This window comes from Coregonus lavaretus (assembly GCF_964263955.1).
Source record: "Coregonus lavaretus genome assembly, chromosome: 28".
Classification (NCBI taxonomy): domain Eukaryota; kingdom Metazoa; phylum Chordata; class Actinopteri; order Salmoniformes; family Salmonidae; genus Coregonus; species Coregonus lavaretus.
In genome coordinates this window covers 4,489,364-4,516,399 of record NC_140015.1, presented here as the reverse complement: position 1 = coordinate 4,516,399, position 27,036 = coordinate 4,489,364, and the positions used below count along the sequence as shown (strand labels likewise).

Here is a 27,036-nt window from a genome sequence, read left to right as displayed (position 1 = left end):
GCTGACTGATTGGCTGCACCTTTCTCTTCACTTCCATGGCATGTTATCTGTTCTCTCTCTCTCTCTCTCTCTCTCTCTCTCTCTCTCTCTCTCTCTCTCTCTCTCTCTCTCTCTCTCTCTCTCTCTCTCTCTCTCTCTCTCTCTCTCTCCCCACCCCTCTCTCTCTCTCTCTCTCTCTCTCCCCACCCCTTTATTCTGTATTTTCTCTAGGAGCACGTTGTTGGTCATGTTATCCTCCAGCCTGATGGGTGTTGTTTGTATGGATGTCTGTATGTACTGTTTGCGGTGTATGTCCACCTGTGTTTTTGAAGAACATTGGCCTTGTACGAGCTCTCCAAATGCAAACATCAAAGTCGCTCTGGATAAGAGCGTCTGCTAAAATGACTCAAATGTAAACATTTCAAAATGTATTGCATTGAACTGTAAAGCCTGGACATCTCCCCAACTCTCCCATACTCACTCAATGACGTCTCTCTCTTTTCTCTCCCCCCCCCCCCCCCCTCTTTCTTACCCCTTCTAAGATCCGCTACAGAAAGGACAAGACACTTTCTAAACAGAAGCCTACGTTTCCGGTGGTGACTGAAGTCAAAGACCTCTCCAATGGTTGTGCCATCGCTGCTGTTATACACTACTATTGCCCCGGCCTGTTGCGACTAGAGGGTAAAACCACATGATAAAAATACATTACAGTATTTGATATGCAAATACAAATGAAAAACACTGGACTAGTGTACAAAAGTGTATAAAAGCCTAGCTTACTATGTCACACAAGGTTCCATTTAGGTTTAAACCACACTAGCTTTAATACAGTAAAATACTGTATTACTGTGTGCAGTGTGTCATTCCACTTCCTGTACTACCTGCTCATTGTCCTGTGTTAGATGTTTATATGAAATAATCCATGGCCTGACTACCTGCTCATTGTACCATTCCTGTGTTAAATGGGTGCCACAATATGGCTTCCCTCTGCTCTAGCCTCCAACCTGTATGTGTGACGTTCGGAAGGGTTGGGATAAAGCGAAAGTCGAATGATCATCGGACCGCCATGTATTTTTGGACAATAAAGTCATCCTTGTTTTCTTCTTCAGATGTGTGTATGAAGGAGTCCATGGCGGTGGCAGACAGCCTGTACAACCTGCAGCTGATCCGAGAGTTCTGTGACAGCTGTCTGAAGAGCTGCTGCCCCCTGGTGTTGGAGGACCTTCTCTACACCCCACAGGAGCTCCAGGTACTACATCCCCATATAGCCACATCTACACCAACCCTTTTGACGGAGCGCTACCCTCCTGTAGGTTTTTGCTCCAACCCCAGTTGTAACTAACCTGATTCATTTAGCTTATTATTAGGTGCGCTAGACTAGGGTTGGAGTGAAAACCTACAGGATGGTAGTGCTCCAGTAACAGGGTTGGAGAGCCCTGATCTACACAGTGTCTTGCCCTCTGAGCCATTTATTTAGAAATATATGGCTAAATATATGGCTCTGCCTAGACTGTCTTATACAGAGAGTGTTTGGCCAAATGGAGCTGGATGCTGTACATGTAATACACCTATTAGAGCATGTAACTTTATTGATACCCTGGAATGATTTGTTATGGAGATCGAAACGGCATTACAGGGGTCCTTTTTAACTGTTTCTCTGGTATGTTCAGGTCAACATGATTAGTTTCCTAGCAGAGCTGCTGGGTTGGTTCGAGGTACGGAGGCCAGAGTTTGTTCAGCCACTGAACCCCACTGGTAAGTGTTGGGCCCTGTTCAGGAGGATGCAATATTACAAAACATTCACATAGAAATGTGTCCTATAGAACAAATATGATGGTTTGTCAAGTAGAATAAGGAATTATGTCAGCTCTAGTTATTACATTTCTATCTGCAATATTCTGAGCGTTTCGCCTCACTGAATACACCCCTGGGCCTATATTCATATAGCGACTCAGAGTAGGAGTGCTGATCTAGGATCAGGTCCTCCCTGTCCATATAATCTTATTTGTTGTGATCTAAAAGGCTAAACTGATCCTAAATCAGCACTCCTACTTTTCAGATGCTTGATACATTCAAGTCCTAGTCTGATATGTGATATGTGATTCCTGCATAGGCCTAAATGGCAGTATCAATGTTTGACTCATGAGACTGTTTATTTTATTCCAGATGCTTCTGCACCGATCAAGCCAACCAGTTTGAGCAATAACAGGTACAGCAGCTCGCACGGTCATAATCACTAACATCACCACTGATCTGTTATAGAAAATAAAAAGTGATTTCAGGAATGGTATCTTTTGAGTGAAAGTTTTTTTATTGTGAGAGCTCTGGTGAGTGAGAGTAGATTTCCAATGTACCGTATTTATTACATATGGCAAATCCACTTAAACTTGAAACTTGATCTTGAAACTTGATCTTGAAACTCGATCTTGAAACAAGTGTTTGTCTGTATTTCAGCGGCTCTCCTTCCATCTTCAAGAAGCCGTTCCTGCCCATCTCCTCGCCAGGGCCTGTGCCAGGTGAGAGCAGGGCAATGCCATCCCATAATTTACGTCTGTCCCACTTCTGTTCTCTGGGTTCAAATAGTATTTGTTTTATTTACAACACTGTAGCTGTGCTTGATTGATTGACACAGTGAAAGCAATGGAAATAAATGGAATAGTCCCAAAAGTGCAAACCCCATTCATCTGAGACTCCAGGCAGGCATGCTCAATCAAACACTCCTCAAAGTATTTGAGGGAAAACAGATACTTGAGTTTGCACCCAGGTCTAGTGAGGTTGCCATTGCGTCTTTTATAACTCTGTTGTCCGCGTTTGTTTACCAGTGGGTCCACGTAAAGGTTTTTCTGTCTGTCTTTTTTTAATCTGTGTGTTTGTGCATCTTTGCATGCCCTGACTTGTGTCTTTGTGCTGTCTGTCTGTGTGTGTGTCTGTCTCTCTCTGTCTGTGTTGATTACTGTGTGAATGTGTGCAGGGTCTCTGACTCAGTCTGCCTCCATGTCTCATGTAGAGGGATTTGGGAGAACAAAGACCAAGAAGCCTTTCAGGTAGGCCCCATCTGTCTCTCTGTCTGTCTCTTCGTGTGTGTTGTTAGCTCCATATTTCAGTTGTATCTCAATACAAAGTTTGGAGTCAATTCTATTTCAATTAAGTCATTCAGGAAGTAAACTCTCTCACTGTCTCCCTCCTTCTCCATCTATCTCCGTCCGTCTCTCTGTCTCTGTCCAGTCGTCCCCTGTCCTCGGCCGTGTCCTTTAGCATTCCCTTCGGCCTGGACAGCGACGTGGACATCGTGATGGGCGGCGCCATCACCCGCTCGGTCAGCTCTGACAACGTGGCCCCTGGCCAGACCATGACCCGCGTGCCCTACACCCCCCCAGAGGACCTTAGCCACCTGCTCGGCAAGCCTCCCGCCACCCCCGGCTCCCACAGACCCTCCTGGGCCACCCAGAGCTCCTCCGTGGTGCCCATGCTGCTGAAGGAGAACGGCCTGGGAGAGGGAGAGGGAGAGGGAGAGGGAGAGGGAGAGGGGGAGGGGGAGGGGGAGCTGCCCACCATCGAGGAGGCCCTGCAGATCATCCACAACGAGGGCAAGATGGAACCCCGGCTGCACCCCGATGGGGCAGCCGACGGATTCTTCCTGCACTCGCCCGATGACCCGGCCAGCGCCAGACACAATGGCCGCGCCCCTCGCCCCTCCCACCCGCTTAACCCCGTACCCCTCAGCTGCTCCGCCCCGTCCCGCTCTGGGATGATGTACCACCCCCACCTCCCCATGGGTGGCAAGATGCAGGCACCCAGGGAGCAGCCCTCCTCCACCCCCTCCTCCCGCACCCGACACACCTCAGAGGGCTCGCGGGACGACGACTCGGTGCTGAGGGACGGGAGCGTGGACTCTGACGCCTCTGAGGACCTCCTCCTCCTCCCCAATGCCCAGTCCACCCCTGCCACGCCTGCTGTCCACACCAGAGGCCGAGGAGGGGGGGACGACGCCCAGGACAGCGGCGTGAGGATGACCAGCTTTGCTGAGCGCAAGAAGAAACCGTCGACAGTGGGCGAATCACCTAAAAGCGACGGCGCCAGCAGCAGTGAACCAGTCGCCCCGGCGGCGACGGCTCCGATGACCAGCTGGGCGGCCCAGCCACAGAAGTCGACGCAGGAGAGCCCCAGTAAGAGCCCTGGACTGACCACTGAGATGTCCGAGCTGGGAGCCCGGCTGGAGGAGAAGAGGAAGGCCATCGAGGCCCAGAAGAAACGTATTGAGGCCATCTTCGCTAAGCACCGCCAGAAACTGGGCAAGAGTGCCTTCCTGCAGCTGAAGAAGGAGCAGGGAGAGGGAGAGGAGGAGGAGGGCCAGGTCAGCGCCTCCTCCACAGAGGAGGACCTCAGGGGGCTGACGCTAGAGGAAAGGCTGGCTCACATGGAGGACGAGGAGCAGCAGGAGAACCGGCGCCCCTCAGTGGAGCAGGAGGGGAACGTCAAACCTTCATCATACCTGGACAACAAACAGGCCTCCTTACCCAAGGACAGGGCGGGTAGAGAAGGTGTGCAGAGAGAGAAGGGTGCAGGGGCGGCAGGGTCAGGAGGACAGAAGGCCGGGGTGGTAGTGCATCAGCCAGCGCCCTTGGGGGACTACAACAACGCTGTATCAAAGCTGAACGCGGCGCTAAGCTCTCTGCAGAGCGACATGCAGCGCCTCTCAGAACAACAAAACCAACTCATCAGGAAGAAGCCTGCCACTCCCGCCGGCAACAAGTCCTGGGTGATCCCGCCCAGTCTCAAATCCTCAGCCCCTCCTCCGATCCGCATGTCCCGCGCGTCCACCCCTCGCGACCTCGCCTCCGCCTCCTCTTCCCCCTCGTCGTCCCGCCGCAACGCCGCCAGTCCCGCCAGAACGCCCAAGTCGCCCCAGGTCCAGCGCCGGGCCCAGTCGGTGCCTCCCAAGAGCCCCAAGCACCAGGCCACCCACTACCACCACGCCCGCCCCCAGGACCTCAAAGTGCCGGGCCTGTCGCGCGTGCTCACTCCCCCGCAGAACGTGGACACTATCCCCCACCTGCGCCGCGCCTCCCCCTGGCAGTGCCGAGACCAGAACTCCTCCACCTTCAACATCAGCTCTGCCCCCAGCCCTGCCTCCACCCCAACCCCCATCTCCTCCCCAACCCCCACACCCCGGGCCCTGTCACTGGCCCTGGATGACAACATGTCAGACACCGGCTCGAACGAGGACCAGAGCATCTTCAGCATGGACCTGGATGCCGCCACATCTAAGGCCTCGGAGAGAAAGGAGCGTGGGGGTGGTGGGAGCTCGGGGGCGCCCTCGGAGTGCTCGTTTGAAAGTGACGTTCCGGCGGCAGGGGTGTTTAATGGCAAGCGCAGCAGCCTGATCGAGATTTCTCTATCGGCCTTGCGCGGGGACGGGGACGAAGAAGACCTGAGTGTCATGGACGACTCCATGAGCGACGTGACCGATCCCGAGATGAAGGGCGGGGTCGGCTTCTTCTTTAAGGTTAGTCGACTGTGTGTGTTTGTCTGTCTGTGTCTGTTTGTCTGTGTATGTGGTTACGCCGGACTAATCCTGTATCTGTGTGTGTGTGTCCGTCATCAGGATGACAAGGTGCGGCCGGAGGACGAGATGGCCCAGAGGAAAGCAGCCCTGATGCAGAAACAGCAGAAGAGGGCGGAGGAGATGAAGAGACGCAGGCTGGAGCAGGAGGAGAAGAAGGAGAAAGAGCATGCGATGTGCGTTGCGTTTTCAATCCACTTACAGTACTGCGTTGTCCAACAGCCGACTCTCTGAATCAACTAATGGAGCTGCTTATGTTTCTTGTTGTTGTGTAATAATGTGATTGATTTGAATAATTCATTGATTTGATTGATTCATTGGTTAACCCCCCCCTCCTCCCCTCTCTCTATACCTATAGCCGACCCGAGTGGTTTAACATCGAGGGCTGGGGAGACAAGAGTGGTGGTGGTGGTGGTGGTGAGGACCGGCCCCGGACCCCCGGTACCCCCACTTCAGATAGCACGACCCAGCGAAGAGACACCTTCACCAGGCAGGAGTACGAGAGGAGGCAGCAGCTGAAGATCATGGAGGATCTGGACAAGGTATTGCGGCAGAAGCCCACCACGGTGCGCGGCGTGAAGAAGCAGAGACCCAAGACCATGTTCCGGGACGACTCTGTGCTTTCCCGCAGCCCCGCCAAGGGATTCATGGGTAAGTATAAACTCCACCCCCATCTCTCCCATCGCTGAGTCAGTCTGGGGGCGTTCCAGGTCAGGTTTCTTTTGCAGTTGTGCTGTGTATCTCAGAAGATTGCTATGTCATATTAATGTGGTTTTCTCTGTGTATTTGTTTCTCTCTCTCACTCTCTCACTCACTCTCTCACTCACTCTCTCTCTCTCAATCACTCACTCTCACTAGGCTCCAAACTCAACAAGGTATATTCCCACTCTACCATGAACCTGTCCTCAATGGCTAACGACACCGGCAACAGCGGGACGCTGACCGTCAGGAAATCTCCCAGGTAACTGTCAACAATAACGAGCTGTATTTTACCGCGCAGGTAACTGTACCGCACAGGTAGCCATGGTAACTGAAACGAGCTGTATTTCCACCGCACAGGTAGCTATGGTTAACCATAATGAGTTGTATTTCCCCCGCACAGGGACCTGTAGCTACTGAATTCATCATCAAATACAGCTGCCCGACTATGCCCCGCTTCCGTCCTCATTATTGGCCTATTTTTAAAACAAATGTGTGATTCAATGTCTGTCTATGCTTTCCCTACAGCCGATCTCACTCCCCCTCGAGGCTGATGTCACCAGGACGAATGGCCAATCAGAACGGAGAGAAGGACTGGGAGAACGCCTCCATGGCCTCGTCTCCCGCCTCCATCCCAGAATACACCGGTACGTTTACCTTTAACCCTACGTTACAGCTCACTGTTAACCATCTCTCTGGGTCCATGACTGTGACGTAATCTCTAGTTCGCTCTTGTTCCAATATTCCTGTTCCAATAATATCCACACTAGCATTCATCACTAATCTCACTTAACCCAGAACTAAAGTCTAGGGTAATTTGTCAGATGCTAGATTAAGTTCTAGGTCCGTACGAGAAGAGCTAGAACGAGAACTGTAATGAAGAGCTCCACCCACTCTCTTTGCAAGTTACGGGCCCAATGTCCCCTATCCGTCCGAATTTCGAAAGATGCTAAGACCTGCAAAATCGGGATTTGTCCAAAGCACTGGAACTAATGCTGCTCGCTGTCGCACGCATCCCGTCGACGGGACCATTTATGTTTACGTAGTCTGTCCACAAGAGATGACTTCATCATAAGTGGAATGCTAGTGTGGATATTGGAACAGAGCCTATACTGAGAATACGATGTCATCATAAGTATCTGTTTGAACCAATCCACCACATGTTAACAGAAAGTCCATATGGGAACGTACTTGGTCTTTGATCTATGGCATGTTATTTGTGTAGATTTGTGATATTTGTGTTGGCTTCCAGGACCCAAGCTGTACAAGGAGCCCAGCTTCAAGTCCAACAAGTTCATCATCCACAACGCCATCTCCCGCTGCTGCCTTGCCGGCAAGGTCAACGAACCGCAGAAAAACAAGATTGTAGAGGTCAGAACTCTTTAAATCAACAACTCCCCTTAGATCCTTTTAAATCAATGTGGGCATCCCAAATGGCACCACCATATTCCGTTATAGTGCACTACAAAAGGAATAGGGTGCCATTTGAGATGCAAATGCCTTTAAATGCCTTTAAATCAACAACCTTGCTAACCCCCGCTCCGCTCCGCTGGCTGGCTAGGCTGGACTGGCTGTCACAGTCTACCTGGTTGGAGCCTCCCCACTGCCACTGTTCATATCCCGTTCACCTCTCTCGCTCTCGTTCTCTCGCTCTCGCTCGCTATCTCTCTCTTTCTATTTCTCTGTCTCTCTCTCAATCTCTTTCTATCTCTCTTTCTGTTTCTCGCTCTCTGTCTCTCACTCTCTCTTTGTCACTCTCTCTCTCAATTCACTTCAATTCAAAGGGCTTTATTGGCATGGGAAACATATGTTTACATTGCCAAAGCTCTCTCACTCTTTCTAATGTGGATTTGTATTGAATTGTGTCATTGTTAAAGCCTTTCTAACATTGCTTTACCTCCCCCTCTCCTTCTATGGTTCAGGAGATGGAGAAGTGCCAGGCCAACCACTTCCTCATCCTCTTCCGTGACTCCAGCTGTCAGTTCCGGGCCGTCTACACCATGGACCTAGAGACCGAGGAGATGGTGCGCCTCACGGGCATTGGGCCGCGCGTCATCAGCCCCGCCATGGTGGAGTCCATCTACAAGTATAGCTCGGACCGCAAACAGTTCACCACCATCCCGTCCAAGACCATGTCTATGAGCGTCGATGCCTTCACCATCCCCGGGCACCTGTGGCAGAGCAAACGCCCGGGCACCCCCAAGAAGCTGGGGACCCCCAAATAATAACGAGAACATCTCAATGATGGAGGAGGTGGTGGGCGGGGGGGGAGGAAGTTCGCGGACATATGTAAATCAGGGGCCCCTCCTCTCCCCCAGTCAACCCCCACCACCCTCTTCCCCCCTCCCTTCTCTTATATTAGCACTGTCCAGTGTTCGCTGTTGATTTGGAGACTGCTTTAGTTCAGTAGGCTGGTCAGGTAGACCAGTGGAGGGATCTGAAAGGAATAAATGACACTGGTGCCAGACATATACAAACCGCCTGCCCCTTTAAGCCTGTCCAACCGGATGGTCTCTGCCCCTTTAAGACCAACCTGGGTCGTATTCACTTGGAAGCAAACTGACCAAAACAGGGAGGGATTACCTGAATGTGTCCAATAAGAAACGCTTGTTTTTCATTGCAAAATGTTTTGCTACAGTGTGCACGAATGAATATGACCCTTATCAGCTCTGTGGTACATGTCATGTGACAAGGGGGCCAGCTACAGATAATCACTACTACTAAAGCCATTCATAGGGCCCTGTCTGTCACACACTATACACCATAGGGGCCTCTGATTGGCCCCCCGGACTGATCTACCTAGATTGTAAAATAATACGAATGTTGCGATAGGACTGGAATGAACATGGGTTCTTCCCACCCTACTGGGCCTCTCGCCTCAGGGCCTGGCTCCCCAGCCTCCTACTGCCTTCCCTTCTCCCCCAGGCCTCCCCACCTCCCTCTGACTCCCCCTTGCCTTACCCCTGCCTTCCCACTGCCTCCCCTTGACTAACCCCGTCCACAGTCATCCATTGTGACTTTAAGCACTCAGTGGTGAGCGTGAGAGGGAACATCTCACACACTGCCGCAGCTCTCTGAACAGAACATGGGGGGGACAGACTCGCAATCTCCCTCTCTCTTTCTCTCTCTTTTTTCTTTCTTTCATCTGACCTTCTTTCTTTTTCTTTAATTCCAGGGCTCTTTCTCCTCCCGTCTGCTGCCTCTCCGTGCAGATGGGACAGAAGAACCCAAGCTGAAAGAAATCAGACTTAGCAAACTGCTCTCTCATGAATGTAGGGCGCACCCGAACCACTCGGCTCCCCCGGGTGTGTTTTCATTGGCCAGTCGAGGACTGGGAGGTACTGTATTGGGCGGGTCCACCGAGGGCTCTAGCACTCTTGAGGGGCTGCCGTGGCTGTCAGTCAGAGCGTTATGAAGGACTCCGCCCAGCTCCAACTCTACTTCAGCTGTAGACATCTGGATGTTTTTTTTACACCACTACTTTTGACATGTGCTGAGTGAATCGCTTCGGCCTGCGCGAAATGAGAACTGAACTTTATTTTTATTTTTCTCTTGCTTGCTTTATATGAAAATACATGATTATCTTGATGAATGATACTGGAAAAAATGAAGGAGGACTTTATACTCTGTTTAGCGTTACCCTGGATTCACATTGAGAGAAAAAAACTCAAATGAATGACAATTTAATATATATGAATGCTGTTTATTGCTGATTACTTTCATTTTTGACAATGATTTGTACAAACAAGTTAAACTATTATTAAGCTAGCCTGCTGCTTTACCATTAGTGAGGTGTGTGTGTTTGAGAGAAGAGCGGCCAGTGAGTGAAAGAGCGAGCGAATGAGAGGAAAAACTGTCTGACGAGACTTAGCGAACTCTCCACAATCTGAAAAATAAACCTAGAAGGACAAAATGAACAAGCTGTGTCATTTGAGATACACACACATACACGAACACAGTATATGTTACCTGTGAATGAAGGATAACAGGACTGTATCAGTCCTAATTCGGTCCCTCTGCAGGGTATGGTGTGGTACTATATGGGGTTTTGGGGAAACCTAGGCCTAGACCACATGACCCCATAGGGTGCCATTTGGAACACAAACCATGTTGTTTCTGGTGTAACCTGTAGGAACTAGTGGGTTCTGATCTCATCTTGGCTTCATTTAGCATTACATCAGCTGATGTAGGCCAATCAGCTGTCATCTCTCCTGTCTTGTTTCAAATCACAAACTGCCTCCAACAACAACAACAACAAAACGTTCCTGTCGTTATGACAGAGATTTAAAATGGAGATCTGATTAAAAATGTGTCTCTCTAAAGCAGCATTTATGAAATGAAAGCGTGACAATGGGTTTGTACGTTCGGTGTGTATGGCAAGGAGTGTGAGATTAATGGACCTGTGTGACACTGTGTTGGTGTAATGTGTATATCTGTTTGTAAAGGAGAGAATGTATGTGATAGTCGAACTTTAACTGGAGTCTGTGCAATTCTCCTGTAGACAGACAGTCAGTCAGTCATTTAACCCCAAGTTGTATTTATTGGGTAAAGATTAGAAGGATTATTTGATTATTTAAATTTTATTTTTTTCCATTAAAGTGGTGATTCACATGTTCATTTCATAGAAGTCATGTCCGACATGTCGTGTATGTTGTCTTTTTTTATTTTGCTCTGTTACCACCGTGTCGATGTGGGCAGAGTATTTGTGTTCCTCTCACAAAATTGTTCATGATTACAGATCTATCCCAGGTAACTGGACCAGGCTAATAAAATCATTTAAAAAATCACCATTAACCCTTTAATTTCTGTCATGCTCATCCTTAGTGTTTCTGGACCCACCTTAAATGAACAACTTTAAAGGCTTAACAAAGCCTTCATGAACCCATTATAGGGCTACATACAGTAGGTGCTTCACAAATCATTTAAAAGCAGATTTGTACTATATAAAAAAATAGTTATAATATACAGTGCATTCGGAAAGTATTCAGACCCCTTGACCTTTTCCACATTTTGTTACGTTACAGCCTTATTCTAAAATAGATTAAATTGTTTTTTCCCCTCATCAATCTACACACAATACCCCATAATGACAAAGCAAAAACAGGTTTTTATAAATTTTTACAAATGTATAAAAAAAAGAAACTGAAATATCACATTTACTCAGTACTTTGTTGAAGCACCTTTGGCAGCGATTACAGCCTCCAATCTTCTTGGGTATGACGCTACAAGCTTGGCATACCTGTATTTGTGGAGTTTCTCCCATTATTCTCTGCAGATCCTCTCAAGCTCTGTCAGGTGGGTGGGGAGCGTCGCTGCACAGCTATTTTCAGGTCTCCAGAGATGTTCGATCGGGTTCAAGTCCGGGCTCTGGCTGGGTCACTCAAGGACATTCAGAGACTTGTCCCAAAGCCACTCCTGTGTTGTCTTGTCTGTGTGCTTAGGGTCATTGTCCTGTTGGAAGGTGAACCTTCACCCCAGTCTGAGGTCCTGAGTGCTCTGGAGCAGGTTTTCATCAAGGATCTCGCTGTACTTTGCTCAATTCATCTTTCTCTCTCCTGATTAGTCTCCCAGTCGCTGCTGCTGAAAAACATCCCCACAGCAAGATGCTGCCAACACCATGCTTCACCAAATGGATGGTGCCAGGTTTCCTCCAGACGTGACACTTGGCATTCAGGCCAAAGAGTTCAATCTTGGTTTCATCAGACCAGAAAATCTGGTTTCTCATGGTCAGAGTCCTTTAGGTGCCTTTTGGCAAACTCCCAAGTGGGATGTCATGTGCCTTTTACTGAGGAGTGGCTTCCGTCTGGCAACTCTACCATAATGGCCTGATTGGTGGAGTGCTGCAGAGATGGTTGTCCTTCTGGAAGGTTCTCCCATCTCCACAGAGGAACTCTGGAGCTCTGTCAGAGTGACCATCAGGTTCTTGTTCACCTCCTTGACCAAAGCCCTTCTCCCCTGATTGCTCAGTTTGGCTGGTTTGGCTGGTTCCAAACTTCTTCCATTTAAGAATGATGGAGGCCACTGTGTTCTTGGGGACCTTCAATGCTGCAGACATTTTATGGTACCTTTCCTCAGATCGGTGCTTCGACACAATCCTGTCTCGGAGCTCTACGGACAATTCCTTCGACCTTATGGCTTGGTTTTTGCTCTGACATGCACTGTCAACTGTGGGTGTGTGCCTTTCCAAATCATGTCCAATCAATTCAATTTACAACAGGTGGACTCCAATCAAGTTGTAGAAACGTCTCAAGGATGATCAATGGAAACAGGATGCACCGGAGCTCAATTTCGAGTCTCATAGCAAAGGGTCTGAATCCCTTTAAGGTATTTCTGTTTCGCATTGTCATTATGGGGTATTGTGTGTAGATTGATGAGGATTTGTATTTATTTGTATTTATTTAATCCATTTTAGAATAAGGCTGTAACGTAACAAAATGTGGAACAAGTCAAGGGGCCTTAATACTTTCCGAATGCACTGTACGTTAACATCTAGCGCTTTTCCAAATGTGGCATAGCTCTTTTTTCACCCTTTATGCATACAGAATGGTATTTGCTTATAAATGATTTCTAAAGCGTCTACCGTATGGAGGCCTTATAGAGTGTTTATGAAACACTCTAAGTTGTTTGTTTAAAGTTACATTGCCTATCGGTTCCACGTTTTTAACGTTTGAGAGAATTTCTTTCCTTTTCATGGTCTCTTTTTCCCCTCACTTCATTTTGATTTTTAGTTGAAGTCCATACTATCACTGTCAGCATAAGCAGAGTTGCACTGTGACTAGCTCAGAAGACTGTTTGCTAAATACCATGTGTGGAACTGAAACTCATACGCTCTATGGTCCAAGTCAACAAAAAAAGAGTGTGAGGAAATGAAAGTATATTAAGTACAGGTTGAGCGCATTCTTGTTCACACACACACACACACGAGGCTTCCACTTTTCACAATTCTTGTTTATAGGGGTGTCATGCACCCCAAAAATCTGAGGGGGAACAAAGTGAGTGAGGATGACTGGGGGGGGGGGGTTCGGAGGTGGGCTAGGTCCCCTGTCCGGAAGTTGGCAAATTTATAATTTTTCAAACACCTGAAACAGCTTTTTTCGCCATATCAATGCATAGACCTCTTGAGCAGTCTGTATCCTCCTGACTGGTAGTTCTTTTTTTAAAGAAACTAAATATGCTTCTCTGCATCTCTGCAAAAATCTGGGTACAAGATTAAAGGAATGTGAATCTTATTCAGTACATTTAGTAATTGCTTGCTTTTCTAAGTCTACCAACCTTGCCAGCTGGCATGCCAACTCAGACAAGCTAGCTACTCTAACTTGATTGATAGCCTGAAATGGCTTCTGGGTAGCTAGTTATGAGGTTGGGAAATTAAGAACCTATCTGGGCTAGCTAAAGCCAACTTCATAAAATTGCTAGGTGGCGTGTAGTATTACAGAGAAGTAACAACATTTTAAATTATTATTCTTTTATTTTATTTTTCAGGACAAATCTGAGGCGGCACATGACACCTCTGCTTGTTTATTTCAAACAGGTCTTGTGGTAAAGGGATGACATAATTAAAACTGATACACATAATTTGACAAGACAATGTGATGTATATGTCGTTTGCATAATGGGTGTACAGGAGAAGAGGAGAGAGCATATGGCAGTGTTTTGGTTCCTACTCCCATCTGACTGAATACTAACTAGTTAACTCAGGGTTTCAAACAAATGATCAATTGGAGATGAGTTTGAATAATGTAATACTGATCCGAATAACCGGTAATGATTACTTGGGAGGAAGCACACAAAGTAGATGGATGTTGTTACTAACCACAGGTCCTGGATTAGATGTTAATGTCTTATCCGCTTATTGGTTATGGTTAGGAATGGGGGTCGGGTCATCTGGGCACAACTTTTCAAAAATGTATTTCAGCTATCGGATACGATTAAATGCATATAAATAATATATAGAACAGGAGTCCCCATTCAAGTCAATGATTCGTCCGTTTTATTCATTCTATTTCTAGGGATTTAATCTTATTCGATAGGAGAAATCCAGATAGATAACTGTTAAAAAACTGGGCCCTGATCTTAGATATGTGGTTAGGGACAATGTCTACCTTTGAGCAAAGATTAGTCTTGGTGGGCATATTACAGGCTCATTGGCAGTTCATCAAGTCCTGGGCACCAGGGTGATGTTCAGTATAGAGAAAATGTTTTCAAATGCAGTGAAACAGGGAGGTAATACCTATATTTGTCCTATGTTTGCTTTCCGCTGCAAAATGTTTTGCTACCGTGTGCCCTATTGAACAGACCCCTGGGTCGTGTTCATCATGCTACACCTTGGCAAAAACGTTTTACAATGGAATGCAAAAAGTAGCCTATCCCTGTGCCAAATGAACACACCCTAGGTGATAGAGGGAACCCACCAGCCTAGTCCAGCAGGCAGCCTTCCAGCAGGTAGTTGTTCAGCTGTGCATAGCAATCAGCATCTCTGTGAGTGGAGCAGGGTGTGCGTCCCAAATGGCACCCTATTCACTTTACTCTATGGGCCCTGGTTAAAAGTAGTACACCATGTAGGGAATAGGTTGCCATTTGGGACAAGCCCAGGGTGTTGTTCAACTGTGTTTAGTGTTCAGCATCTCTGTTAGCAGGGCAAGGTGGTATTCAGCTGTGTTTAGCGTGCAGCATCTCTGTGAGCAATGAGTTGCAGGGCAGATCGCCCAGTAGGTGGCGCTGGTACAGATACTCCTCCACCTGCAGGCTGATGCTGCGAATCTCAGGAAGCCGTAGCAGCAGTTGGCCAAACTTGTCGGAGTGACCCGGGTGGGTGTAGAGGGTGTGGTCCATCAGGGTGTGGTTCACCCTTTCCTGGGTCCGCTCCACCTGCCGGCGGTCCTGCACCGACTTCACGTCTGCAGGGTCAAGAGGGACAGGTAGAGACAGTTAGTAGATAGTTAGTGCATAGCTAATGGATAGTTAGTTGAATATCTATAAACCATCTGTAGGGGACTATCCAAACGGACTTCACGTCTGCAGTGTGGAAAAGACCGGCAGAGACAGTTAGAATATTTGACTATCAAACAATTGGGAAGTGTCTACTATGAGATTGTCTAATTCAAAACCCAATCAAGTTGTCAGTTTCCAGTGGAGATCCCTTGGCTGAGAATCAGTCAACCAGGGACCAAAACCGGAACCAGTGACCTAGAGCAGAGGTACATCAGAGCAAAGTAACATTCAGTGTAGGACCGGAGGACTCACTCACCAGGGTTGAAGAGGACCAGGTATTTGAGACACACAAACTCCTGTGTGTCCAGGTGGAGGGCCTTGAGTTTGACCACCAGGTCCTGAGTCCTTGACACCAGACTGGTCAGAGTGACCCCTGCCTGGGTCAGGATGTTCGACACCTCAATCTGCATCAGAGAGACAGGACTATATAGGACTTCCAGACTTGACAGCTTACAGACTATTCAAAACTAAAACAATTTACGACTTTCAGACTATTCACTTTTAGACTATCTAGATTTTTGTGTGTGTGTATGACCATTTTTTTCTCTCTCTCTTTATACTGAACAAAAATATAAATGCAACCTGCAACAATTTCAAAGATTTTACTGAGTTACAGTTCATATAAGGAACTCTCTCAATTGAAATTAATTAATTAGGCCCTAATCTATGGATTTCATGTGACTGGAAATACAGGTATGCATCTGTTGGTCACAGATACCTTAAAAAAAGGTAAGGGCGTGGATCAGAAAAACAGTCAGTATCAGGTGTGACCACCATTTGCCTCATGCAGCACGACACATCTCCTTCGCATAGAGTTGATCAGGCTGTTGATTTTGGCCTGTGGAATGTTGTCCCACTCTTCTTCAATGGCTGCTGGGTATTGGCGGGAACTCGCTGTCATATATATGTCGATCCGGAGCATCCCAAACATGCTCAATGGGTGACATGTCTGGTGAGTATGCAGGCCATGGAAGAACTGGCACATTTTCAGATTCCAAGAATTGTGTACAGATCCTTGCGACATGGGGCCTCGCATTATCATGCCGAAACATGAGGTGATGGCGGCGGATGAATGGCACAACAATGGGCCTCAGGATCTCATCACGGTATCTCTATGCATTCAAATTGCCATCGATAAAATTCAATTGTGTTCGTTGTTCATAGCTTACGCCTGCCCATTCCATAACCCCACCGCCACCATGGGGCACTCTGTTCACAATGTTGACATCAACAAACCGCTCGCCCACACAATAGCATACACATTGTCTGCGGTTGTGAGGCCGGTTGGACGTACTGACAAATTCTCTAAAACGACATTGGAGGCAGCTTACGACATTGGAGGCAGCTTAAATTCTCGGGGAACAGCTCTGGTGGACATTCCTGTAGTCAGCATACCAATTGCACACTCCCTTAAAACTTGAGACATCTGTGCCATTGTGTTGTGTGACAAAACTGCACATTTTAAAGTGGCCGTTTATTGTCCCCAGCACAAGGTGCACCTGTGTAATGATTATGCTGTTTAATCAGCTTCTTGATATGCCACACTTGTCAGGTGGATGGATTATCTTGGCAAAGGATAAACTCTCACTAACAGGGATGTAAACAAATGTGTGCGCAAAATGTTAGAGAAATAAGCTTTTTGTGCGTATGGAACATTTTGGGGATCTTTTATTTCAGTTCATGAGACCTTTACATGTTGCGTTTACATTTTTTCAGTGTACATTTTAGTCATTTAGCAGACGTTCTTATCCAGAGTGACTTACAGTTAGTGCAGTCATCTTAAAATCGCTAGGTAGGACAACCACATATCACAGTCATTGTAAGTACATTTTCCTCAAAAAAGTAGCTGTTAGCAAAGTCAGAGCTAGTAAGAAAAAAAATGTAAGTAAAGTGCGAGTGTTAGTTCACGAAAGGCACTATTGTTTTGGGGGGGTGGGGGCAAGTACCGTGGTCTTGTAGTGGATGCGAGCTTCGACTGGAAGCCATTTGAGTGTGCGGAGGAGCGGGGTGAAATGGGAGAACTTGGGATGGTTGAACACCAGGCTGGCTGCAGCGTTCTGGATAAGTTGCAGGGGTTTGATAGCACAAGCGGGGAGCCCAGCCAACAGCGAGTTGCAGTAGACCAGACAAGAGATGACAAGTCCCTGGATTAGGACCTGTAGGAGCGAGTCACTGCTTTGATGTTTCCAGAGAACGACAGGGTGTTGTCCAGCTCCGTCTTGTTGAGGTTGAGCTTGAGGTGGTGGCCGACATCCAAACTGAGATATCTGCCAGGCACACAGAGATGGTTGTTGCCACCTGGGTGTCAGAAGGGGGAAAGGTGAAAAGTAGTTGAGTGTCATTGCCTAGCAATGATAGTAGAGACCATGTGAGGATATGACGGAGCCGAGTGACTTGGTGTATAGAGAGAAGAGGAGAGGGCCTAGAACCGAGCCCTGGGGGACACCAGTCGTGAGAGTAAGTGGTGCAGACACAGATCCTCTCCACGTCACCTGGTATAAGCGGCCTGCCAGGTAGGATGCAATCCAAGAGTGTGCAGAGCCTGAGACGCCCAGCCCTGAGAGGATGGAGAGGAGGATATGATGGTTCACGATGTCGAAGGTATCGGATAGATCTAGGAGGATGAAAACAGAGGATAGAGATTTAGCTTTGACAGTGCGGAGAGCCTCCGTGACACAGAGAAGAGCAGTCTCGGTTGAGTGACACGTCTTGAAGCCTGACTGGTTAGTTTCAAAAATATAATTCTGAGAGAGATAGCAAGAGAGTTGGTCAGAGATGGCACCCTCAAGTGTTTTGGAAAGAAAAGAAAGAAGGGATACCAGTCTGTAATTTTTGACGTCAGAGGAGTCAAGTGACTCTGTACCGGTACCCCCTGTATATAGCCTCCCTACTGTTATTTTATTTTACTGCTGCTCTTTAATTATTTGTTATTTATATTTTTTACTTATCTATTTTTTTCCTTAACACTTATTTTTCTTAAAACTGCATTGTTGGTTAAGGGCTTGTAAGTAAGCATTTCACTGTAAGGTCTACACCTGTTGTATTCGGTGCATGTGGCAAATAAAATGGGATTTTATTTGATTTGAAGTGTTGGTTTCTTGGGGAAGGGAGTGACACAGGCCATTTTGAAGTCAGAGGGGAAGCAGCTTGTGGTAAGGGATGAGTTGATGAGGGAAGTGAGGAATGGGAGAAGGTGTCCAGAGATGGTCTGGAGAAGGGAGGAAGGGATGGGGTCGAGCGGGCAGGTTGTCGGGCGGCTGGACCTCGCTGGTCGCAGGATTTCATCTGGAGAGAGAGGGGAGAAAGAGGTCAAGGCGTAGGGTAGTTCTGTGTGAGTGGGACCAGTGGACTCAATAGGCTGAGTGAATGAGTAGCGGATGTCTTCAACCTTCTTTTCAAAGTGGTTGACAGAGTCGTCTGCAGAGAGGCAGAATGGAGGGGGTGGAGGATTAAGTAGGGAGGAGAAGGTGGAAAATAGTTTCCTAGGGTTAGCGGCAGAAGCTTGAAATTTAGAGTGATAGAAAGTGGCTTTAGCAGCGGATAGAGAGGAAGAGAAGGTAGAGAGGAGGGAGTGGAAGGATAATAGGTCCTCTGGAAGTTTAGTTTTCCTTCATTTTCGCTCAGCTGCCCGCAGCCCTGTTCTGTAAGCTCGCAATGAGTCACTCAGCCACGGAGCAGGAGGGGAGGGCCGAGCCAACTGGGAGGAAAAGGGACAGTGCAAGTCATAGGATGCGGAAAGGGAGGAGAGTAGGGCTGAAGAGGCAGAATCAGGAGACAGGAGGGAGAAGGATTTAGCAGAAGGGAGAAATGATAGGACAGAAGAGGAGAAAGTAGTGGGAGAGAGAGAGCAACGATTGCAACAGCGCATGACCATCTGAGTAGGGGCTGAGTGGTTAGGATTGGAGGAAATGGAGACCGAAAAGGAAACAAAGTAGTGATCAGAGACTTGGAGGGGGGTTGCAGTGAGATTAGTAGGCAAACAGCCTCTAGTAAAGATGAGGTCAAGCGTATTGCCTGCCTTGTGAGTGGGAGGGGACTGAGAAAGGGGGAGGTCAAAAGAGGCAAGGAGGGGAAAGAGAGATTTGGAAAGAAATTAATCGAAGGCAGACGTTGCAAGGTTGAAGTCGGCAAATACGAACAGCGGTGAGCCATCAGCAGGAAATTCGTTTATCAAGGTGCCAAGCTCATTGAGGAACTCTCTAAGGGCACCTGGTGGGTGATAGATGACAACCATGTTTAGCTTGAGTGGACAAGTGACAGTGACAGCATGGAATTCAAATGAGAAGAAGAGAGTGCAGCTGGAGTAGCAGTGTTCTCTGGGGTGATCCATGTCTCCATCAGGGCCAAAACGTAAAGTGACTGAAGGGCAGCATAGACTGAGATGAACTCGGCATCCTTGACCGCAGATCAGCAGTTCCAAACGTTGCCAGAGACAAGGAATTCCACATGGGTTTTGTGTGCAGGGTACACTAAATTAGAAGGGTTGCAGCCAAGGGCTGTGGAGCGTCTGTAAAGCCTACAGGGAGAGCAGCAGGCTGGGATAGAAAACACACATAGTTGCCAAAGCTACAACAGAGCAAAACTAGATAATCTGAAAATAACTAGGTAAGATACTCAAGTGAGAGAGTGGTGTGGAGCCTTCCTCTCACACTATTCAGACTACACAGGACGTTCAGACTGTTCAAACTAGTTGGGACTTTCGGCCCTACAGTGTTATTCAGGCAATACATTATAGTATGAGCTGATCGAGGAGGAGGAGGAGGAGATGGAAAGAGTGAGGAGGAAAGGGTGAGGAAGAGGAAGAGGATGAACATGAGGACAAGTACAAGGATGACTACAAGGAGGAGGAGGAGGAGGAAGGGAAGGAGGACAGTGATTGGAGGTGGTAGCTACCTGTTGTCCTGTGACCAGATAGATGCAGCCTTCTCTGCTGTAGGCCACCTGTCGACACAGGTGATCCAGCACCAGCAGCTCACTCCAACAGCTCTGCAGCAGCACCATCTGGTCCTCCACCTAAAGGAGCCACCACCAGGACCACACACAGGTCAGTTCACCTCTCAATGCAGTCGATTCAGGAAGTGAATTGAAAATGTCCCATTGTTTTCTATGAGGATAATTTTTTATGTGTGTGTGTATGACCTTGAGCTCCTTGAAGAGAGCACTGTTCCTGGCCCATTCCACGAGCCCGAACAGAGTCTGGTCAGCCATTTTACACATGATACTGAAGGTGTTGAGGCGGTCGTGTTTCCCGCGGCTTGCCTTCTCTCTCTGCAGGCTGGCCAGCACCTTGGCACACAGCTGGCTCTCATCCGGCTCACCCTCCAGAAGCTGGGCCAGGAAGCTAGGTGTGGGAGCAGTCAATATGGAGGTTGGGGTCGGGGTGGAGCTTGGAGTGGAGCTCGGGGTGGTTGTGGGCGTGGTGAGTGGGGTGAGTAACCCGTTAGGTATTGGCGGGGTTGGAGGTGCCGGGCCGTAGCTGTAAGGCATCATCTCACTTTTCTCCTGGGGGTATCCTGATCCCCCTACATGGAAGGAACGGTGGTACAGTCCAGGGTAAGCCAGGGATGGGGGAGGAGCTAGAGCCCCCCTGTCCCGGTTCATGGTGCAGTCCAGAAGCATGGGGGGGAGCTCCGAATGGCCCATATTGGAGGGGTAGGCCTGTGATTGGTGGAAATTGCCAGAGGGCAAGGGTGCCGATGTGTGACTGGACATCAGGTGAATGTCGTTTGAAACGGAAGGCTGGTGTGTTTGTGCACTTTCCAGTTTGATCCTGTAGGGGGTGGTGTTGTGCTGCTGGTGGTGGTAGACCCCTCTCTGCTGTTTCATCTGCCTGTCTCGTCGATACAGAGGGCCAAACTTGTTCCGGCCACCTCTCATTCGGTCTGCCCTTACCGCTGTAGGACCAGAGAGTAACATACAGTACAGGTGTGAGTATACTGACACTTTAATGAAGAGAGAGTAACATGAGTACATTGAAACTATATTTAAACAAAGAAGACAAAGTTACATGTGGTCCTCTGTAGCTCAGCTGGTAGAGCACGGCGCTTGTAACGCCAAGGTAGTGGGTTCGATCCCCGGGACCACCCATACACAAAAAAAATGTGTGCACGCATGACTGTACGTCGCTTTGGATAAAAGCGTCTGCTAAATGGCATATTATTATTTATTATTACATATGAGTGTATTGACACTATAACAAATGAAGAGAGAGTAACAGGAGTAACAATCCTGCCAGGGTTTGCATTTGTTCGGGGACTATTCTAATGGTTCCTACACCCATTGTGCCAGCACTGCCAGGTAAGCTCAATCAAACTCAGCAAAATTATTTGAAAAGACAAACCAATACTACTTGAACCCAGGTCTGATGTCAGTTTTAGTGTACAGTATCTGGGTCAGTTCTGGTTTATGAGTCCACAGATAAGTCATATGAGGGGAACAACATGGAAGGGTGTCAATGGAATGAGAGGTAAGGCATTGTGCAAGCGAGCACAGAGGAGATTTCTACAGGTAACCCAGAGCCATATACTACATACAGGTAATTGCCAAAATAATGGAAACACTTCAGTACATGAGACAAAGTATATTGAAAGTAGGTGCTTTCACACAGCTGTGGTTCCTGAATTAATTAATTAAGCAATTAACATCCCATCATGCTTCCGGTCATATATAATAATGCTGGGCAGGCCATTATTTTGGACATTACTTTGGCTACAATGGCTATGCCCCCATAGGATGACAATGCCCCCATCCACAGGCCACGAGTGGTCACTGAATGGTTTGATGAGCATGAAATATTGTAAACCATATGCCATGGCCTTCTCAGTCACCAGATCTCAACCCAATTGAACACTTATGGGAGATTCTGGAGCGGCGCCTGAGACAGCGTTTTCCACCACCATCAACAAAACACCAAATGATGGAATTTCGCGTTTGTCGCATCCCTCCAATCTAATCTAATCTATGCCAAGGTGCATTGAAGCTTTTCTGGATCGTGGTGGCCCAACGGCCTATTAAGACACTTTATATTGGTGTCCTTTATTTTGGCTGTTACCTGTTTACTGTATATCAGGGATGGGCAACTTTGATGGGGGTGGGGGCCACAGAAATCTGAACTCATCATGAGGGGCCACAGTTGCTCACGGGTCTGCATATCCACATCCATACCCCCCTCCCTTTTTTGGGGAAATTGATCAGAGGACCTTCAAAAGGGGCCCACCAGTTGCCCATCCCTGCTTTATATGGTTCTGAGTCCCACAGGTCTGTCCTTGTGCTGGGTCTCAAGTATTGTTTTGAGGACCCACGTTGATTGTTTTGTGTGTGTATGCACACGGGTGTGTGTATGCATGTGTTTGAGTGTGTGTTAATGCATTTGGTTTAAGTGTGTGTGTGTGTGTGTCTGTGTGTGTGTGTGTGTGTGTGTGTGTGCCGTACCCTCTCTCTTCATGCCCACGGCCAGGCACTTCTGAAAGCGGCAGTAGGGGCAGCGTTTCCTCTGGGAGCGGTTCATGGGACAGCTCTGTCTCTCTGCACAGGTGTAACACTTGTTGTTCTGCACCGAACGCTTGAAGAAACCCTGCAGATAGAGACAGAGAGACAGAGAGAGAGGGGTGGGGGAGAGAGGGGGGAGTATGTCAACAAGTATGTCATCGAAAACAAGTGTGTCATCGATCACGCTGGGCCTACAGTACCTTGCAGCTCTCGCAGGTGAGCAGTCCATAGTGGTAGCCAGACACTTTGTCTCCACAGACTGGACAGCCCTCAGCCTGATCTGGCCTGGTCTCTGGCTCTGTCTTCAGCTCCTGAGCTGGGGAGTGGGAGATGGGAAGGTTTAGCTGTTTAGGATCCCCATTAGCTGTTTCGCATGCAGCAGCTACTCTTCCTGGGGTCCACAAGGTGTTGGGGTGTCATGCATTGGCAGGGATTAATGGCAGGGATTAAAGAGACCTCTCTCTATCTGTCTGCTTGTTATTAGGTGGCTGACCAAGGTCTGACTAAGGGCTAGATTCAATCCGATTTTAAAGGTAATGTTTCCGTGTTCGTGGAGACCTCATCACAGTAAACACTGCATAAGTCGGTTGGCTCAATCGGAAATTACCTTTAAATGTCAATCACGCTATAACGCGGATCTTCTGCGGTCCGGATTGAATCTAGGCCTAAGTTAGTAGTCAAGTCAAGTTCTTGTACTTATACTTGCTCTACCAACTGCAAAACCAAACTGATCCTAGATCAGCACTCCTACAATGAGACGCTTTATGAACACGAGCCCTGGTTTATTGTTCAGTAGATGAGAGGTGGTGACCTCTGAACAGCCATCGTGTTACATATACAGTGTTCTTATCACTCAGACCGATAGGCTAAAACTATAAACTGTCTTATCATGACACTTACGTAATTCATATTGATCATGTTTTTTTGTGAATTAACCCAGAGGAGTTAGTTATTATTATGGTTTAGAATGATATCTTCAGCATACACATCTATTCCCACAGATTTGGACAATAAGAAAGTACGTTTGGCAATGGAAATGATGATATTACGAGGAAATTCATCAATGTCAATATTTGATCAATAGTGGGCGATTTAAAGAAAGTTCCCTCTCCCTGAAGCTGTCTTCACACCCTTCATTCAACTGATGTATCAAAGTACTGTGATCACTAGCCTGGTTCTACACTGTATAGTTGTATCCAACTCTTCTTTCCTTGTAATGCCATCGAACAGAGAGAGGAGTTGGCCAAAGCACAAACAGGCTGGACCAGTATTTCCCAAACCCGGTCCTGGGGACCCCAAGGGGTGCACATTTTCAAGTTTTGATTATTATAATCATCTATGTAGTGCTAGGGCAAAACATTAAAAGTGCACCCGTTCGGGTCCCCAGGACCGAGTTTGGAAAACGCTGGACTGGACCATCAGGTTATATGATCACACCTTTTGTGTCACAAACAAAACATTCTGAGAGGCACCTAGTAGCTTGTAGCTATATCTTAAACCTAATGCTAGCCAAGGCAGCTAGAACAGTAACAGTAACAGTTATAGTCCAGGTCAGTAACAGCAACCGTAATAACAGTACCAGCAAGATTACCAGTCCAGGTCAGTAGCAGTACTTACATGTTGACGATCCCTCCGAAGACAACAGATCCAGAGGCTGGCCCTGGCGTAGGGCCTGGCCTTGGTCCGCATGGTAGTGGCCCTGGGGTACGTTCATTTTGGAAGAAGAGGAAGAGGGGATAGCCTACTCACCCTAACTAGTTCCTCATAGCCGGAGGAAGCAGGAGCCCAGACAGACAGACGGACAGACAGAGACAGAGAGGCAGGCAGCCACAGCAGGACCTCTGCAGTCTGTCTAAGGACCCACTATTGGACTGTGCTCCATAGTGGACTTTGGATTTTGCTCCATAGTGGCGGTGCAATAAAACCCTGTCCTGACGTACTGGCACTCCTACCACAGCCAGTGGAGTGAAGACCTTCTCGGAGGAATTCCTGTGCAGTAAGTAGGTGCTGTAGGTAGGCAGGCATGTAGGCAGGTAGGTAGACAGATAGGTAGACAGATAGGTAGGCAGCCAAGTAGGTAGACAGATAGGTAGGCAGGTAAGTAGGTAGGTAAGCAGGTAGGTTGGAAGGTAGAAAGGTACACTGTAACAAATTGCTGTAAATTTACTGCAAAATATATACAGTTAGCTATATAATTATATATTACAGTACAGTACTGTAAAGAACAATGCATTATGGGGACTCAATGGCATTCCGCTATACTGCTGTAAAATTACAGCAATTGCAATTAATACAATACAATTAATAATATATTTTACAGTAAAGTATTACCTGTTTTGCTGTATATTTACAGCAGCATACTGTGAATTATGGTGCGTTGTGGGAAAATGTTGTGGGTGGGGAAAGAATGTCTGGCTATTTAACATATTTTGAGCCGTGCCTTTGTTGCACCCATTAGTGAGAATGCTGTACCCACAAAATACAGTACCATACCGTATTTTGGAAATCTAGAAACCACCAAATGTATAGAATTGCAACAAAATTAGCTTTAAAACTGCAAAATGTTCTCTGCCCCACATGACAAAATGGGTAGAATTGCAGGAAATAAGCTTCAAACCTGCAAAATATTCTCTCCACCAACAAGAGGGGTGCGAACAGTTTGTGTCCTGAACAGTGCTTGTGCCCATAGAAATAGATGTGGCGCGCGCAAGATGTTCCCCAATGCTGAAAGGGGGGCCTGAGTAAAAATGTTTAGCAGACACTCTTATCCAGAGTGACGTACAGGAGCAATTAGGGTTAAGTGCCTTGCTCAAGGGCACATCAACATATTTTGCCCCTGGTCGGCTCGGGAATTAGAACCAGCGACCTTTCGGTTACTGGCCCAACGCTCTTTAACCACTAAGCTCCCTGCCGTAGACTACAGTACTGTACTGTGTTTTTTTAAATCTAAAAACCTTTTCCTGTTAATTGACAGTAATTTAGTGGCTACTGCACTGCCAGTAATTTCGTGTAATTAGGTAAAACCCTACAGAATACAGTACCATACCATATTTTTGGAGCGCCAAAATTATTTTGAACACTAGTGGGTGCATGTTATTGTTGTTTCTGGCTCATTAACATATGTTGAGGCGTGCCTTGTAAGAGGCAATATTTTTTGCACCCGTTAGTGAGAATGCCGTACCAATTGAACTGATATGTGGTAGTAGTGCCCTAACAATTTAATGTGTATAGGGACAGGTCAGAGTGGCAGCAAGTCTTAAACCTTTACTGGTTGAGTGTTTTGCCAAGTCCTTTTGGTCTGTTTTGCCCTGTAATCACGGCCATTTTGGAAGCCTTTGTTTAGTCTTCTAGAAGTGGAATATTCATAAATATGCTGTAATATACAAATACAGTGGGGAAAAAAAGTATTTAGTCAGCCGCCAATTGTGCAAGTTCTCCCACATAAAAAGATGAGAGAGGCCTGTAATTTCCATCATAGGTACACGTCAACTATGACAGACAAATTGAGGAAAAAAAATCCAGAAAATCACATTGTAGGATTTTTAATGAATTTATATGCAAATTATGGTGGAAAATAAGTATTTGATCACCTACAAACAAGCAACATTTCTGGCTCTCACAGACCTGTAACTTCTTCTTTAAGAGGCTCCTCTGTCCTCCACTCGTTACCTGTATTAATGGCACCTGTTTGAACTTGTTATCAGTATAAAATACACCTGTCCACAACCTCAAACAGTCACACTCCAAACTCCACTATGGCCAAGACCAAAGAGCTGTCAAAGGACACCAGAAACAAAATTGTAGACCTGCACCAGGCTGGGAAGACTGAATCTGCAATAGGTAAGCAGCTTGGTTTGAAGAAATCAACTGTGGGAGCAATTATTAGGAAATGGAAGACATACAAGACCACTGATAATCTCCCTCGATCTGGGGCTCCACGCAAGATCTCACCCCGTGGGGTCAAAATGATCACAAGAACGGTGAGCAAAAATCCCAGAACCACACGGGGGGACCTAGTGAATGACCTGCAGAGAGCTGGGACCAAAGTAACAAAGCCTACCATCAGTAACACACTACGCCGCCAGGGACTCAAATCCTGCAGTGCCAGACGTGTCCCCCTGCTTAAGCCAGTACATGTCCAGGCCCGTCTGAAGTTTGCTAGAGTGCATTTGGATGATCCAGAAGAGGATTGGGAGAATGTCATATGGTCAGATGAAACGAAAATATAACTTTTTGGTAAAAACTCATCTCGTCGTGTTTGGAGGACAAAGAATGCTGAGTTGCATCCAAAGAACACCATACCTACTGTGAAGCAT

General features: G+C 47.3%; 2 protein-coding genes across 4 annotated transcripts in view; one reads left to right on the top strand and one right to left on the bottom strand.

The window, feature by feature from the left end:
- The window catches only part of camsap3 (calmodulin regulated spectrin-associated protein family, member 3), a 46,735-nt gene extending 35,707 nt beyond the window's left edge, over window positions 1–11,028 (top strand). The window contains exons 5-17 of one of the 2 annotated variants that reach the window (XM_084144831.1): window positions 522–660; window positions 1,089–1,228; window positions 1,650–1,734; window positions 2,146–2,188; window positions 2,434–2,495; window positions 2,987–3,023; window positions 3,205–5,485; window positions 5,585–5,718; window positions 5,901–6,193; window positions 6,401–6,503; window positions 6,770–6,888; window positions 7,494–7,612; window positions 8,164–11,028. In XM_084144831.1, the coding sequence (XP_084000957.1) occupies window positions 522–660; window positions 1,089–1,228; window positions 1,650–1,734; window positions 2,146–2,188; window positions 2,434–2,495; window positions 2,987–3,023; window positions 3,205–5,485; window positions 5,585–5,718; window positions 5,901–6,193; window positions 6,401–6,503; window positions 6,770–6,888; window positions 7,494–7,612; window positions 8,164–8,466 (3,858 nt within the window). In that variant the 3' untranslated portion in view covers window positions 8,467–11,028. Of the gene's footprint in view, window positions 1–521; window positions 661–1,088; window positions 1,229–1,649; window positions 1,735–2,145; window positions 2,189–2,433; window positions 2,496–2,950; window positions 3,024–3,204; window positions 5,486–5,584; window positions 5,719–5,900; window positions 6,194–6,400; window positions 6,504–6,769; window positions 6,889–7,493; window positions 7,613–8,163 lie in introns of both variants that reach the window. The other variant, XM_084144830.1, reaches the window with a different exon arrangement.
- A 2,357-nt stretch (window positions 11,029–13,385) lies between these two features.
- Window positions 13,386–24,586, bottom strand: nr5a5 (nuclear receptor subfamily 5, group A, member 5). 2 transcript variants are annotated; one of them, XM_084146225.1, is made up of 7 exons: window positions 24,338–24,586; window positions 22,921–23,036; window positions 22,664–22,805; window positions 20,372–21,126; window positions 20,126–20,245; window positions 15,489–15,636; window positions 13,386–15,138 (listed from the first exon to the last, which is right to left on the bottom strand). In XM_084146225.1, exons 1-7 carry the CDS (start codon window positions 24,432–24,434, stop codon window positions 14,891–14,893), a joined length of 1,626 nt encoding a protein of 541 aa, XP_084002351.1. In that variant the 5' UTR covers window positions 24,435–24,586; the 3' UTR covers window positions 13,386–14,890. The 2 variants fall into 2 exon arrangements, with proteins under 2 accessions (XP_084002351.1, XP_084002352.1); XM_084146226.1 differs by having other exon boundaries at window positions 24,470–24,586.
- Window positions 24,587–27,036: the final 2,450 nt, after the last annotated feature.